The 14,019-nt window shown below is 35.6% G+C and overlaps 1 protein-coding gene across 1 annotated transcript; it reads right to left on the reverse strand.

Annotated features, from left to right (window-relative positions):
• Positions 1 to 595: 595 nt before the first annotated feature.
• Positions 596 to 12,864, reverse strand: LOC148310082 (uncharacterized). Its single transcript, XM_088259038.1, has 7 exons — positions 12,641 to 12,864; positions 8,789 to 8,913; positions 5,945 to 6,111; positions 4,988 to 5,089; positions 3,982 to 4,077; positions 2,067 to 2,238; positions 596 to 1,484 (listed from the first exon to the last, which is right to left on the reverse strand). The coding sequence occupies exons 1-7, from the start codon at positions 12,782 to 12,784 to the stop codon at positions 1,259 to 1,261; spliced, it is 1,032 nt and encodes a 343-aa protein (XP_088115164.1). The 5' UTR covers positions 12,785 to 12,864; the 3' UTR covers positions 596 to 1,258.
• Positions 12,865 to 14,019: the final 1,155 nt, after the last annotated feature.

Raw genomic sequence — 14,019 nt, forward strand, 5'->3', positions numbered from 1 at the left:
CGAAATACCGCCGCGCACGGGCGTCTCTTAGGAACAAAGTTAACGCGTTTAAAAGGTTAACATGGTTATTTAATTTCATTATTATTTAAATAAACATTGTTAATTACATAGTATATAACCACTCACCGAGATTTTTACGTCTACCGGTTTCGAGACGTACCCGTCTCTTTGTCAGGACAATCACTAACACAGCATGCAAACAATACTACCCTTCACCACCATAGCACCATTTACACACTCAAAACTACACAAAATGTCTAACACATGCGATTTTTGGTCGACCCGAAGACCAACATGCACTATAGTTTACAATACAGACATGCGTTACGAGCCGTTGAGTGTGTAAATGGTGCTATGGTGGTGAAGGGTAGTATTGTTTGCATGCTGTGTTAGTGATTGTCCTGACGAAGAGACGGGTACGTCTCGAAACCGGTAGACGTAAAAATCTCGGTGAGTGGTTATATACTAATTTTATTAACATTTTTGTAAAAAAATAAATAAGTAAAAATGACTAACCACAAAGTAAATGCTTTAAATATTAATAATATTGAGAATATGTTAATTATATATTATAAAAATACGTTGGATAGGTTTTTTAGTAAAAAAAAACAAATATTAAAAAATATATATTAATTTTTGGTTGTAATATCTTATTAAAAAATATTTTAAATAAATCAAAGGTAACAAAAATGGTTCAGCTAGTTTCTTTCCGCATAGTACTGAACAGATGATATTTTTTGTACTTTGAAATTGTATTACATTTCTTTAGAATAAAATGAGAATACGGTATTATATTTTTTTTTAATAAAGAAAAGAGAAATACTTGTGTTTTTATTATTTACACAAATATTTCAATTTTTTACAACATATTTCTGTGAGCCTTAACGGCTCGTTGTTAGAAATAGGTATCAAATTGTGGTAGAGTGGGTTCCAACCGAGAAACTCTGACTTAAGAGTGCGCGACACTAACCACGGGACCACAACCCGACACAATTTGTGCTAATATCGTAGTTGTACAGGAGAAAGTCACCAACTAACAAAACGTAAAATGTTCAGGAGGGCCATTTAAGTCACTTTTGCTTGGCAAGAAAATAAACAGTTAGTCATTTTTAAAAAGTCAATATATTATACTTCCAAGTTTAAAATGCTTTGGGATTTTTTCAGGGCAATATAAAGCTAGTAAGATATCAAATAGTCAATGATCATATTTTTGTTAAAAATGCACTTGGTCACTTGTTCCTGTATGGCTTCGATATTATCACTTGGACACTTTGAAGATAGCCTTAGAAATGGTTCCCTTCCCGAGCTCTACCAGGGCTTCTCTGTACTTGGCTAGCGGATACACGGCGATGCCCAGCTTCTCGTAGCTGAGGTACTTGTCTCCCATGGCTTCGATAAGTCCCATGGCCTTGGGGAAGGTGAAGGGATTCACCATGACTCCGATTATGGTGGCCTCCTTCAGGTAGATTTGGAAGGGATTGACTCTGTAACAAGACAGGACATCAGGAAATGGTAGGTAACAGAGTCAGGGAGAAAATATGTGTTCATGATCTTCATGTGTTAATGATCAAGATAACACTGCGTTTATATAATGCAGTCCCCAATGTACCATTGGGTGCGGATAAGGGGAGAAGAAGAATATCTTACCAATAAAAATAATAAATAATAATAATAATAAACCCTTACCGCACCCCAATGGTGCATAGGGCACTGCTTCATATAAACGCAGTGTTATCTCGATCATTTACACATGAAGGAAAGGTGATCAGCCCTCCGCTTCAGGTACCAGTCAAGGGTAATATTGAATAAATATTACAGTGAAAAAATCATTTATATTTATTTGACCCCCCCTGGGAATCGAACCCGGGACTTCCAGAACGGTAGCCGAGCGTGCTGACCATTACACTACGGAGGCGGACAAGATATAAAAATAAAAACAATAAAAATAAATCCTTTCCCCTTCACATTATAAACAACTACTTAACCTTCCTTACAGCACATCTCTATTCATAAGCAAACAGTGAAAAGAAAGGAATTATTTTGCAGTCAATAAGTCAAACACTTACTTGGCAGTAGCCTTGGGATCGCAGCATCCGAACAGGACGTACCTCCCGCCACGTCCCAGTAGGGGCAGGCTGTGCTCCATGGCAGCCGCCACCCCCGTGCAGTCCACTATCACGTCGAACTGACGACCCGACGCGCCGATATCTTGCGGCGTGGTGCATTTGTAGTCCAAACCTGACGACAAACATCATGATGACATTGTAAGCTAATGTTACAGTGTATTTTGTGAATGAACTTTTCCGTACTGATCATCCAAAAATTACACATGCGAATTGAAAGCTATCCCACCGCATGCCCAGATCTGATACAGAAGCATCTAGGCTTCCTGACAGATCTGCTCTTGCTGAGCAATTTTTTTTAACTAAGTTGCGATATTTATTGAAAATGTGAAACAATACAAAATTGTAGCCCGATTTTAGTGTGAATTTATATTTAAAAGCTTTCAATATACCTGTCACCTGCCAATCTAAATAAACACAAGTTTGTTAGTCCGTCACCAAATTTTCTAGAGGTACCTCGGTGCAGGCAGTGAAAGGGATAAGTATTTAGTTCATTTGGTCAGCTAGATCCGACTCCGACCCGACACTGGCCAGTACACAGACGCCCACAACCCCGACCAGCACAGCAGACAGACACGGAACGGTGCAAAGACACTTACAGAGAATGGTCAGTCATCGCATTTCCACTCAACCATTATTCATCGAGAAGAAAAGACCCTAGTCCATATTTGTATGGAATTCGTATTAAGCAACCCGTAACTCAGAGTCACAGATTCCACGCCCTTTCCAGAGCGCCGCTAAGCGCCGACCGACGGCAGCCATCCGATAAGAAAGAAGCCAGAAATTGGATAAAACAAAATAGGATCAACATAGTTATCTAGTTGTCTCGCTCTCTCCTTGTGGTATAATCACATTTTGCTCACTCTTTCAAGAACATCATAATACAAAAAACTTGATTTTTCAGGAGAATGTTTTTAAAGTTTAAAAATATAATACAATGTTTTAAAAAAATATATCAAGCCACTTATTGAAATTTTTACAATACACCAGATCTTTTTAGGTAAAACTTAAGATTTTTTCTCCATTTGAAAAATATTTAGTATATTTAAAAAAATAATTAAACAATACCTTTTCTTCAAAATGCAAAAACAACACTTCCTGCCGTGTAGCGGGTAAATGTTAAGTTAAAATCATGCCGCTTTTGCTGGGATATAGTACAATTTCTGGGCTTTCTGAAAACATGCACATTTGAAAATTGACAAATTTTCATTTATGACGTTCTTGAAAGGAGTGAGCGATTTGAGTGAAAGAAATAACATGTCGCGCTATCGACAGGTTGTGGTTTTTATCAAAAACGATATTTAAACATCTAACGATTTGAAATTATAAAAATGAAAATGTGAAAATTTTCTAAAATTATTTTAAGATTATAAAAAATATGGAGTTATGGAATTGAAATGCATATATGGGGAATTTCGATCCCCCTGTTCAACCGGCTAGGTTATCGAATGCAAGGGGGGAGGATTGGAAGACCTCCTTCTCCTGATGAGGCAAGTGGGGAGGGTTGGAAGATTTCCTTCCTTCTCTGCACTCATCAATCTTTCCATCTCTAGAAAATATAATTATAATAATAAAACCCTTATCCGCACCCCAATGGTGCATAGGGCACTGCTTCATATAAACACAGTGTTATCTTGATCGTTTACACATGAAGGAAAGGAGATCAGCCCTCCGCTTCAGGTACCAGTCCAGGGTAATATTAAATAAATATTTCAGTGAAAAAATTACTTATATTTATTTGACCCCCCCTGGGAATCGAACCCGGGACCTCCAGAACGGTAGCCGAGCGTGCTGACCATTGTACTACAGAGGCGGACAGAAAATATAGGAATACTGAAAGGAATTTTAGAGTATTTACCCATTTTGGACACGAGATTGCGTCTGTCCTCGTTCGGTTCAGATATCGTCACGTGTTTATGTCCTTGCAAATGGAACAGCTCCGACCACATGAGTCCTGGAATAAAAAGATAGTTTATAACATCAGTTGTTAGATGGCATTGTTATAAAAAAAACATGTAGGGCAAGGGACTAGTTGTTAAAAAAATAAAAAAGCTAAATAACTGTTTATTTTGACACATAATATTGATTATATCATATTAAAACAATTAAAATATGTTCCAAAAAAGTCCACAAAAATAATTATAGCATATAATTTTTTTTAAACTGTAACAATGTGCCTCACACAGGGGCAAGTTGTTACAAGGTGAGGGGGGGCATGTTGTTATGAACTATAACAAAAAAAAAACATATCGCTCACTCCTTTCAACAATGTCATATATCAAAAAACATGATTTTTCAGGAGATCGTTTTTAAAGTTTAAAAATATAACACAGTGTTTAAAAATAAATATCAAGCTACTTATTGAACTTTTTACTGTGCAATAGATGTTTTTTCAGTATATTTAAAGAAATAATCAAACAATACCTTTTCTTTAAAATGCAAAAAAAAATACTTTCTGCCCTGTAGCGGGTAAATATTAAGTTAAAAATATGCTGCTTCTGCTGGAATATACTATATTTTCTGGGCATTTCTGAAAACATGCACAGCTGAAAATTGACGTATTATATAAAATTGTATCCCGATTTTACTGTGAATTTACATTTAAAAGCTTTCAATATACCTGTCACTGCCAATCTAAATAAATTCAAGATTGTAAGTCCATCACCAAATTTTCTAGAAGTACCCCGTGTAGGCAGTGAAAGGGATTAGTGTTTAGTTCAATTAGTCAGCTAGATCCGATTCCGACTCGACGTTGGCCGGTACACAGATGCTCACAGCCCCGACTAGCACAGCAGACAGACACGGAACAGCGCAAAGACATTTACAGAGCTTTGAATTATACTGAGAGAATGGTTGGTTGTTACCTATGATTCCCGCTCCCATGATGAGGATGTGCTCTCCCACGGGAATCCGTCCAGCGCGGTCCCAGCCGCGGGCGAGGCACGACAGCGGCTCTGTGAGCGCTCCTGAAAATATCAAAAATAAATATCTCTACTTTTAAACGAAGCAGGCTACACAAATACTTATATTATTTATTGTTTCGGCATTCACTTTGTGGCCTCACACGATGAAATTTTAAATGAAAATATTTTTTTTTTGTTTTCAAACCCTCATTCTCACCCGATGGTGCATAGGGCACTGCATCATATGAACATATTTTTTCCACACATTTATTGGTTCTGGGGTAGAAAAGTTTTCTCCGAGTATATATTTAATATTGATGAATTTTCACGTGAAAATTGCCATAAGCTGTCAATTTTTTTTCACGGACTTAGTTATTGGACTATAAAAAAGCTCTTACAAAAAGTAAAAATGTACAATTGATAAATTTTTACTTTTTTAAGAGCTTTTTTCTAGCACAATAACTAGTCCATGAAAAAATATATATTAATTTATTTTTCAAAACATATTACATACATAAGTCATATATAATATTCCCGATTATGAATTTCTATTTCTCATTTTGGGACATGGGATTAAGGTTAACAAGACTGGAACACAAATAATAAAGTTACAAAAAAGATTTTTTTTAAATAACTAAAACTAATATATGGCAAAATATAAAAACAATAAACAGGTATAATAAATAGGCATAAGAAGCAAATTTAAAATAAATAAATGAGAAAAACATAAGAACCATATTTAAAATAAAAAAATGATAAAATATCAAAAAATAATATTAATTAATTGGTTTTTAATTAGGTTCAAATAGTTTTTAGTAGTTTTAAGCCAATAATTTCATTGGTTTTAAATAAATAAATTAGAAACATCTATGTGGATTGACTCTCTCTAGGATAGGGTGGCACAAGTAGATGGTATACCTTGGGTCCAGGATATGGAGTCAGGCATGAGGAAGACCTGGTTGTCGGGCACCCGGCAGTACTCGGCCCAGCCCCCGTCCCTCCAGATGCCCAGGGTGGTGTTGATGCCCCCTTCGGCGCACATGTGGTAGCTGCCCGAATGGCAAGCCAGACACACTCCGCAGCCACTGGAGACAACAACCAAACTATTAGGAATCATTCATTGTAACTGCAGACAGTTGGTAGAATTCCATATTGAATTTTTTTGGGTAATATATCCAAAATAAAACAAGGTTTTTGTTGGATCGAATTCTACATTTAATTATGTATATCTTAGTACGTGACGCGTTTTGTCTTCTTAGGACATTATCAAACATTGAGTGTTCAACCTTGAGTGTAAGTCCCTCTCCAAGCACAAGAGCTCAGTCCCTTTTTTGGAGAGGCACAGCGAATCTAAAACTATAAGTTTGCCATATGTATAAATGTTTAGAAATGGTATTATATTGTACTTAAAAATGTAAACGTATAAAATAAATAAATAAATAAAATTAAAATGTAGGAGAAGGGGGGGCTAGTTGTAACAAAAAAAATAGTTAAATACCCGGTAACTGTTTATATTGAAACACATAATATTGATTGTATCATATTAAAATATAATAAAACAATTAAAGTATGTTCCAAAAAAATCCATAAAATTAATTATAGCGTCTTATATATTTGTCTTCTTAGGACATTATCAAACATTGAGTGTTTAATAATGTCCTAAGAAGACGAAACGTGTCACGTATTAAGATATACATAATTAAATCTAGAATTCAATCCAACAAAAACCTTGTATTATTTTGGATATATTACCCAAGAATTTATTAGGAATCATTTATTTCCTTACAATACATCCGAACATCTCTGTAGTCTGAACATCCACTCATCCCTCCTACCCTTAACCTGTTAACTGGGAGGTCCGCTGTCCAATTACGCAACTTGTAACGGGCGCGAATACTGATTCACTCCGTGTCTTAAATTCATGTCGAGACATGTATGGAAGACTAATACCTTTGTTGTTCGACAAATATGCGTCCATATATATATATATATATGTACGATCATCATCATATCAGCCCGTTGAGGTCCACTGCTGGACAAAGGCCTCCCCCTTCCGCCTCCACTCCTCCCGATCCTGCGCAGTCCCCATCCACTGTCTTCCAGCAAACTTCCTGATGTCGTCCACCCATCTCATCGGTGGACGACATCAGGATCATCTCTGGTTCCTCGGTCTCTACACCAGAACGCGTTTCCTCCATCTGTCGTCGGTCATTCTGGCTATGTGACCGGCCCATTTCCACTTCACTCTACCACGTCACAGACCTGTGTCTGGCGTCGGATCCAATCCTTCCTTTTTTCGTCTCTTAATGTTATTCCAAGCATAATTCGCTCCATGCTCCTCTGTGCAACTTGCAACTTATGGGAGGATTGCTTGGTCAGAGTCATTGTTTCCGAGCCATAGGTTAGGACGCATAGAATGCATTGGTTAAACACTCGGTTAGTCATTAATATACAATATAATAATCATAGAGAGAGTGCAACACAAGTTCCTTAGATATATTAATTTTAAACTAAATATACCCATTGTTGAGTTAGATTATAATTGCATAATGAAGCGGCTTAAATTGATAAACCTAAGTGATAGAAGGGAAATCACTGATCTGGTTCTGTTATATAAAATTATTAACAATTTTTTGGACAGCCCTGATCTCCTAAACCAAATAAAGCTTAGCGTGCGACAAAGAGGTACTAGGCAAAAATCTGTATTCCCAGTATTTGTACGTAATGCAAACTATGCCATGTTCTCTCCCATTCCGCGGCTTCACATGTTAGCCAATGCTTTTGAAAGTATAGATTTATTCAATATATTGTTATCCTCCTTGAAATCTGTACTTTCTCAGCATTTCTTCTCCATGCTATAATGGATAAATTTAAACGTTGTGTTTCACTCTCTCTTACTGCTCACCGATAGTGTTTGAAGGAGACGTGTATTTACTAGTGCTTACTACTTGTTATTTTATTTTATTTTTTAATTATGATTTTATGTTATAAGACTATTTGTTACAAGATTTTTTGTTTCTCTATTAGTGTATTCATTTGTGTATATTTTTTTTTGTATTAGATACTGTATATATGTATTATATGTATTACTTTAAAGGCTTCAGCCGTTCAATAAATAAATAAATATTTGAAGGACGCATTCATATGTCCTACCCGTACTCGATATTGTTTATGTTTGAAGTATTTATGTATCCCGCCCGGTTAGCAGGTTAAAAACAGAAATCAGTGCTACCATTTATTTGTTTATTATTATTTTTTACAAAACCTATTTTATTTTTTATTAGGCTAGGCACTTTCACTAGGCAGAACCCGTGACAAGACGTTCACTTTCATTATAAAAAAATATTATTTTGAAATTATAAATATCACCATATAAACCTAACCTAACCTAACCATTTAATACATAATGATCACAAATTTAACCACCATGTCCAGAAAATGTACTATATCCCAGCAAAAGCGGCATATTTTTAACTTAATATTTACCCGCTACAGGGCAGAAAGTGTTGTTTTTGCATTTTGAAGAAAAGGTACTGTTTAATTTTTTTTTTCAATGTACTAAGAAATTTCAAATAGATAAAAAACATTCAGGTTTTACCCAAAAAGATCTGTTGCACAGTAAAAAATTCAATAAGTGGCTTGGTATTTATTTTTAATACATTTTAATATATTTTTAAACTTTAAAAATGATCTAGGGACAAGCTTTTAGGCTAATAAAGATAATTTAGAAATTAAGGATGAAAATAAGTCTTTTTCCATTACCTGTTGGGGTCCACGGCTACACGTTGTCCCACTTTGAAGTGTGACCGGGTGCCAACCTTGACGATGGTCCCCGTGAACTCATGACCCATCACAAACGGACCCCTGTCATTGCACGGAAAGGCACCCTGAAACCATTCAAAGGCACTCAAAAGATGGGTTCTGAGTGACAATTCAGCAGGAGATCAATTTTAGTAAATTCAATTGAAAATCCATAACACAATTCGTTCACTCTTTTCAACAACAATGCCCAGAAAATGTACTATATTCCAGCAAAAGAAGCATATTTTTAACTTAATATTTACCCACTACAGGGCAGAAAGTGTTGTTTTTGCATTTTGAATAAAAAGTATTGTTCAATTATTTTTTTAAATAAACTAAATATTTTTCAAATGGTGAAAAAAACCTTCAGGTTTTACTTAAAAAAATCTGCTGCACAGTAAAAAGTTCAAAAAGTGGCTTGATATTTATTTTTAATACATTGTTTTATATTTTTAAAATTTAAAAAGCGTTCTCCTGAAAAATCAAGTTTTTTTTATTTATGACGTTCTTGAAAGGAGTGAGCGATATATGACATATTATAAGAAATAATATTATGTAAAATCAATATATGCGCCTTGTTGTAGGCAAAATACAAAACAAGCTGTTAAAAAATTGCATACCATACAGGAATTACTTCGAATTACATTTTAATAATGTAATTCTAATTAATTACTTAGAATTACATTTCAATAATGTAATTCTAATTAATTACTTAGAATCACATTTAAATAATGTAATTCTAATTAATTAATTAGAATTACATTATTAAAATGTTCCTGTGATTAATTACAGGAACATTTTTTTAAACTAACTAATCATCACCTCGCCTCCCCGCAGGGGTAGACAGAGAGAATGGAATGCCACACCAATCTCACTTAGCAAACAATCTTTGACTCCTTGTACATATTTTCTTTCTTTTAACCCTCATTTGCACCCGATGGTGCATAGGGCACTGCATCACATAAATACAGTGTTATTTTGATCGTAAACACATGAAGGAAAGATGATCAGCACTCCGCTTCAGGTACCAGTTCAGGGTAATATTGAATATATATTAGAGTGAAAAAATCACTTATATTTATTGATTCCCCCCTGAAAAATCGAACCTGGGACTTCCAGTACGGTAGCTAAGCGTGCTAACCATTACACTATAGAGGAGTGGAGGTGAAATAAATAAATATTTGTTTACAACATTTTGAGTGTGTCCAAATACTTGTTCACAAAATCTGGATTATCTCCAATTACAGAAGTTATTTTCACTAATATAAGAGTTTCTGCTTCATAAAAAACTTCTTTTCATCTCACCAATAGATGTCTCTAGTGAGGTTCTAGTGATTCAAGAATAATGTTTCAAAATTGGTTCATACATATAGAACTTCCAAGAATTTGAGTAGTGTAGTTGTCAATAATGGGTAGAATTGGTGAATGTTACACGTGTAAAGTGATCACTTGAACCAGCCTATGACGGCCGTCAGCCCCGTAAATGCCCGGACTTCCATATTCTTCTTCATCTTTGACGAGATGTCAAAAAAAAAATAGATATGTGTTTATATCTAGAGTTCTCTGTAATACTTGGTAATCTTTTGCTGATAATGACAATATTATCTTTTGAATGACTTGCATAATTTTGTATCACTGTTATGTACAGTTGTAAAGTATTTCTACATACTCAATGATTATATAAGAGCCAGGCAACACAGGCATTCGATCTTATTGAGTACACAACCGACTAACCATTAGTAATGAGAATTCTGTTCCCTAGTGATTGGTAGGTTGACCTACCTACTTGAAACATTGTTATCGCGTTATTGGGCGGTTTTGATCATCATTAGTCCACCTCTGTAATGTAGTGATTAGAACATTTGGCTACGACACTGGGGTACCGGGTTCGATTCCCAGTGGGGGTTAAAATAAATGTGTTTTGTTCACTCTAATATTTATTTATTATTACTCTGGACTAATCATTTTGCCTTTATATAATAAAAGATCTAATAAGCATTGCTACTATTTCGTGCAGTGCACTATGCACCATAGGGTTAGTAGTTTGTTCATCAACCCCGACCCTAATCAAACTCTGGTAGTCTGCCGCCCGACCCTCAGTATACTGATCACAAGTAGCCGCAACACCCAATTCCCATCTGTACAATGTTTGCAGGCGTCTCTCGCGCTCTACCTAAAGTAAGCAAATAGAACGCTCGCAAGCGTCTCCCGCTCTCTACCAACAGTATGGAAAAGGACCCTTAATATACTGTGAACTATAGCGGGAGATGCTTGCGAGCATTGTTCTATTTGCTTACCTTGCAAACATTGTAACAGATGGGAATTGGGTGTTGCGGCTACTTGTGATTAGTATACTGAGGGTCGGGCGGCAGACTGCCAGAGTATAATTAGGGTCCTTTTCCATACTGTCGGTAGAGAGCGGGAGATGTTTGCGAGCGTTCTATTTGCTTACTTTAGGTATAGCGCGAGAGACGCCTGCAAACATTGTACAGATGGGAATTGGGTGTTGCGGCTACTTGTGATTAGTATACTGAGGGTCGGGCGGCAGACTGCCAGAGTATAATTAGGGTCCTTTTCCATACTGTCGGTAGAGAGCGGGAGATGTTTGCGAGCGTTCTATTTGCTTACTTTAGGTAGAGCGCGAGAGACGCCTGCAAACATTGTACAGATGGGAATTGGGTGTTGCGGCTACTTGTGATTAGTATACTGGGGGTCGTTTGGCAGACTGCCAGAGAACAATTAGGGGAGGGGTGGATGAACAAAACCGCCCGACAACAACATGTTAATAAGAAAAACAGATTCAGTGATGCCTCACATCAGTGTTTTGTTTTTATTATTCTAATATGCCAGATATGTATAGATGGTTTTGTTTTATCTTTAGTTGCTGTTGGCGAGGAATAACATGTAATATCAGACTATAAATATATTCAAATAATCATATTTTTCATGGAAAGGTTATCACTGTTTTAAATATTTATAACTGATATTTGTTTTTATGTTAAAAATAACTAAATACAGATAATTTAACATGGTATTGAATGTAAAAATAACTCCTAGGTGGAGAAAACACAGATATGTTAACCCATTGGCATACCGGCTGCCAAATCTTGGCGACTAAGAAAATTTTACATATGCACATCAGTCGCGGTTTAAACCACACCTCCGTCCGTGGTGGTTTATATTATAAAGATACTAAGTGTGATATCTGCAAATCAGTAAAGAAAACTTTTTGTAATGCATTATTTCTTATAATTTTTTTGCAAATTTATTGATGACACTTGACCAAAGATGGCCCTGTAAGGATAGAATTATCCTTTTGATTGAAATACCAACTAAAATCAGTTAGAAATCAAAACTTTACATCCCAGGTATAATGTTTTAATAAGTTATTTTTTCAAGTTTTCTTGTTAATTTATCGCATTTTTTTATCTAGACACATGATAAAATACGTGCAAAATAGTTATATGTACCATATTTATTGGTAAAACAGTAATAGTTATAATTTTATGACAAAGTTTATTTTTATAACTCGGTTGAATTTGATTGCCTTTGACGCTTCAAAGTATGAGTCACACGCGTGCATTATGATTGGTCCGACTGCTTTGTCCCCCCTGGGAATTAAACCCTAGACCTCTAGTACGGTAGCTGAGCATGCTGACCATTGCACTACGGAAGCGGATTTATAATACATACATACAATTTAATTTGTAAGGTGAACTAATTGATTTTTAAAAATGGCCAAATTGAGATGAAAAACCCATCTTAATATAATAAAAACATCATTTCAAATAGTAAATAAATAAAAACACTCACTTGTATAATATGAACGTCAGTTCCACAAATACCGGAATACTCGACCTTCACCAAAACTTGATTCTCAGCTTCAAGTTTGGGTATTTCCCTGCTGGCGGTGTATGTCAGAGCTTGTGATGCCTTGTCAAATACCAGGGCTTCCATTGCAGCAAATTGTTGAAGAAAACTGCAAAAGACACAGAGTGATTATCACTTGGAATGCCGTCAACTACACAACTCAAAGTGGCTCAATTTATTGTCAATCATCCTATGTTATACGTAAATAATTTCAAGTTATTAGTAGATTAGGGTGGCCATAATTATCAATCTACTAACTGGGACAGAAATAAAAACTTAAGAAAAGAAATGTCTAGATCAGTAGTTCTTAACTGTTTCGGAGGTACTGAACCCCACCAATTTCATATACATGTTCACTGAACCCTTCATTAGAATAATAAAATACGATTTTTTCAAATTTAAAACAATGGTTTTTATTTATTTAAACTTTATGTACAGAAAAGAAAAAAATACATTGGCGGCCTTATTGCTAAAAAGTAATGTCTTCCAATTAACCAAAAACAGACTAGTGATATTTAGATACCATATATAGCTGTTTGCAATCAGACGGTAGATAGTACTTGAACATTAAAGAAATATATATATATATTACAAATTGAAATTTATAAAAACATAATAATAATAATAATAACCCTTATCCGCACCCCAATGGTGCTATGCCCTATGGGGCACTGCGTCATATAAACGCAGTGTTACCTTGATCGTTTACACATGAAGGAAAGGTGATCAGCCCTCCGCTTCAGGTACCAGTCCAGGGTAATATTGAATAAATATTACAGTGAAAAAATCACTCATATTTATTTTACCCCCCCTGGGAATCGAACCCGGATCCTCCAGAACGGTAGCCGAGCGTGCTGACCATTACACTACGGAGGCGGACAGAAATAAATCAGATAAAAACATACAATACAAAATATGATAATAAGGAGGGCAAAGGAAAAAGGGAGTTTAGGGAAGGAGGTAGAGGGAAAAACTAAGGGAGGAGGTTTGATGGACAGTTAGGAATCTAATGATTTATTTTATTTATTTATTTTATTGTATTTGTTCGGGAATTGTACAGCTTTGCATTTAAAAAAGTATATAAAGTATGTATGTATGTATGTATGTATGTATATCAAGTATGCCAAATACTTGAAAGTGGTCAGGTTAGGAGTCGTAACAATCGGCGGGTATGTATGAGGAGATGCATGAACGTGGAAGAGGCGAAGAATGTTTGCAAGGACAGAGTGGTGTGGCGCTCTATTCTCTCTGCCTACCCCTGCGGAGAAGCGGCGTGATGGTTAGTTAGTTTTTTTTTTTATAAACAATAGTTACATTAACAA

Source organism: Brachycentrus maculatus, unplaced genomic scaffold (genome assembly GCF_059751285.1).
Source record: "Brachycentrus maculatus isolate JH-2025_06_01 unplaced genomic scaffold, ASM5975128v1 h1tg000108l, whole genome shotgun sequence".
Lineage (NCBI taxonomy): Eukaryota > Metazoa > Arthropoda > Insecta > Trichoptera > Brachycentridae > Brachycentrus > Brachycentrus maculatus.

Bases quoted from the DNA above. Each gene is read 5' to 3' on its own strand.
- LOC148310082 (XM_088259038.1), bottom strand. From the start codon at position 12,784: ATGGAAGCCCTGGTATTTGACAAGGCATCACAAGCTCTGACATACACC. The intron at 6,112-8,788 runs GTAATGGAAAAA...TGTTGTCTCCAG, and splicing joins GTAGCCGTGGACCCCAACAG to TGGCTGCGGAGTGTGTCTGG. The intron at 4,078-4,987 runs GTAACAACCAAC...TTTTTATTCCAG, and splicing joins CATGGGAGCGGGAATCATAG to GACTCATGTGGTCGGAGCTG.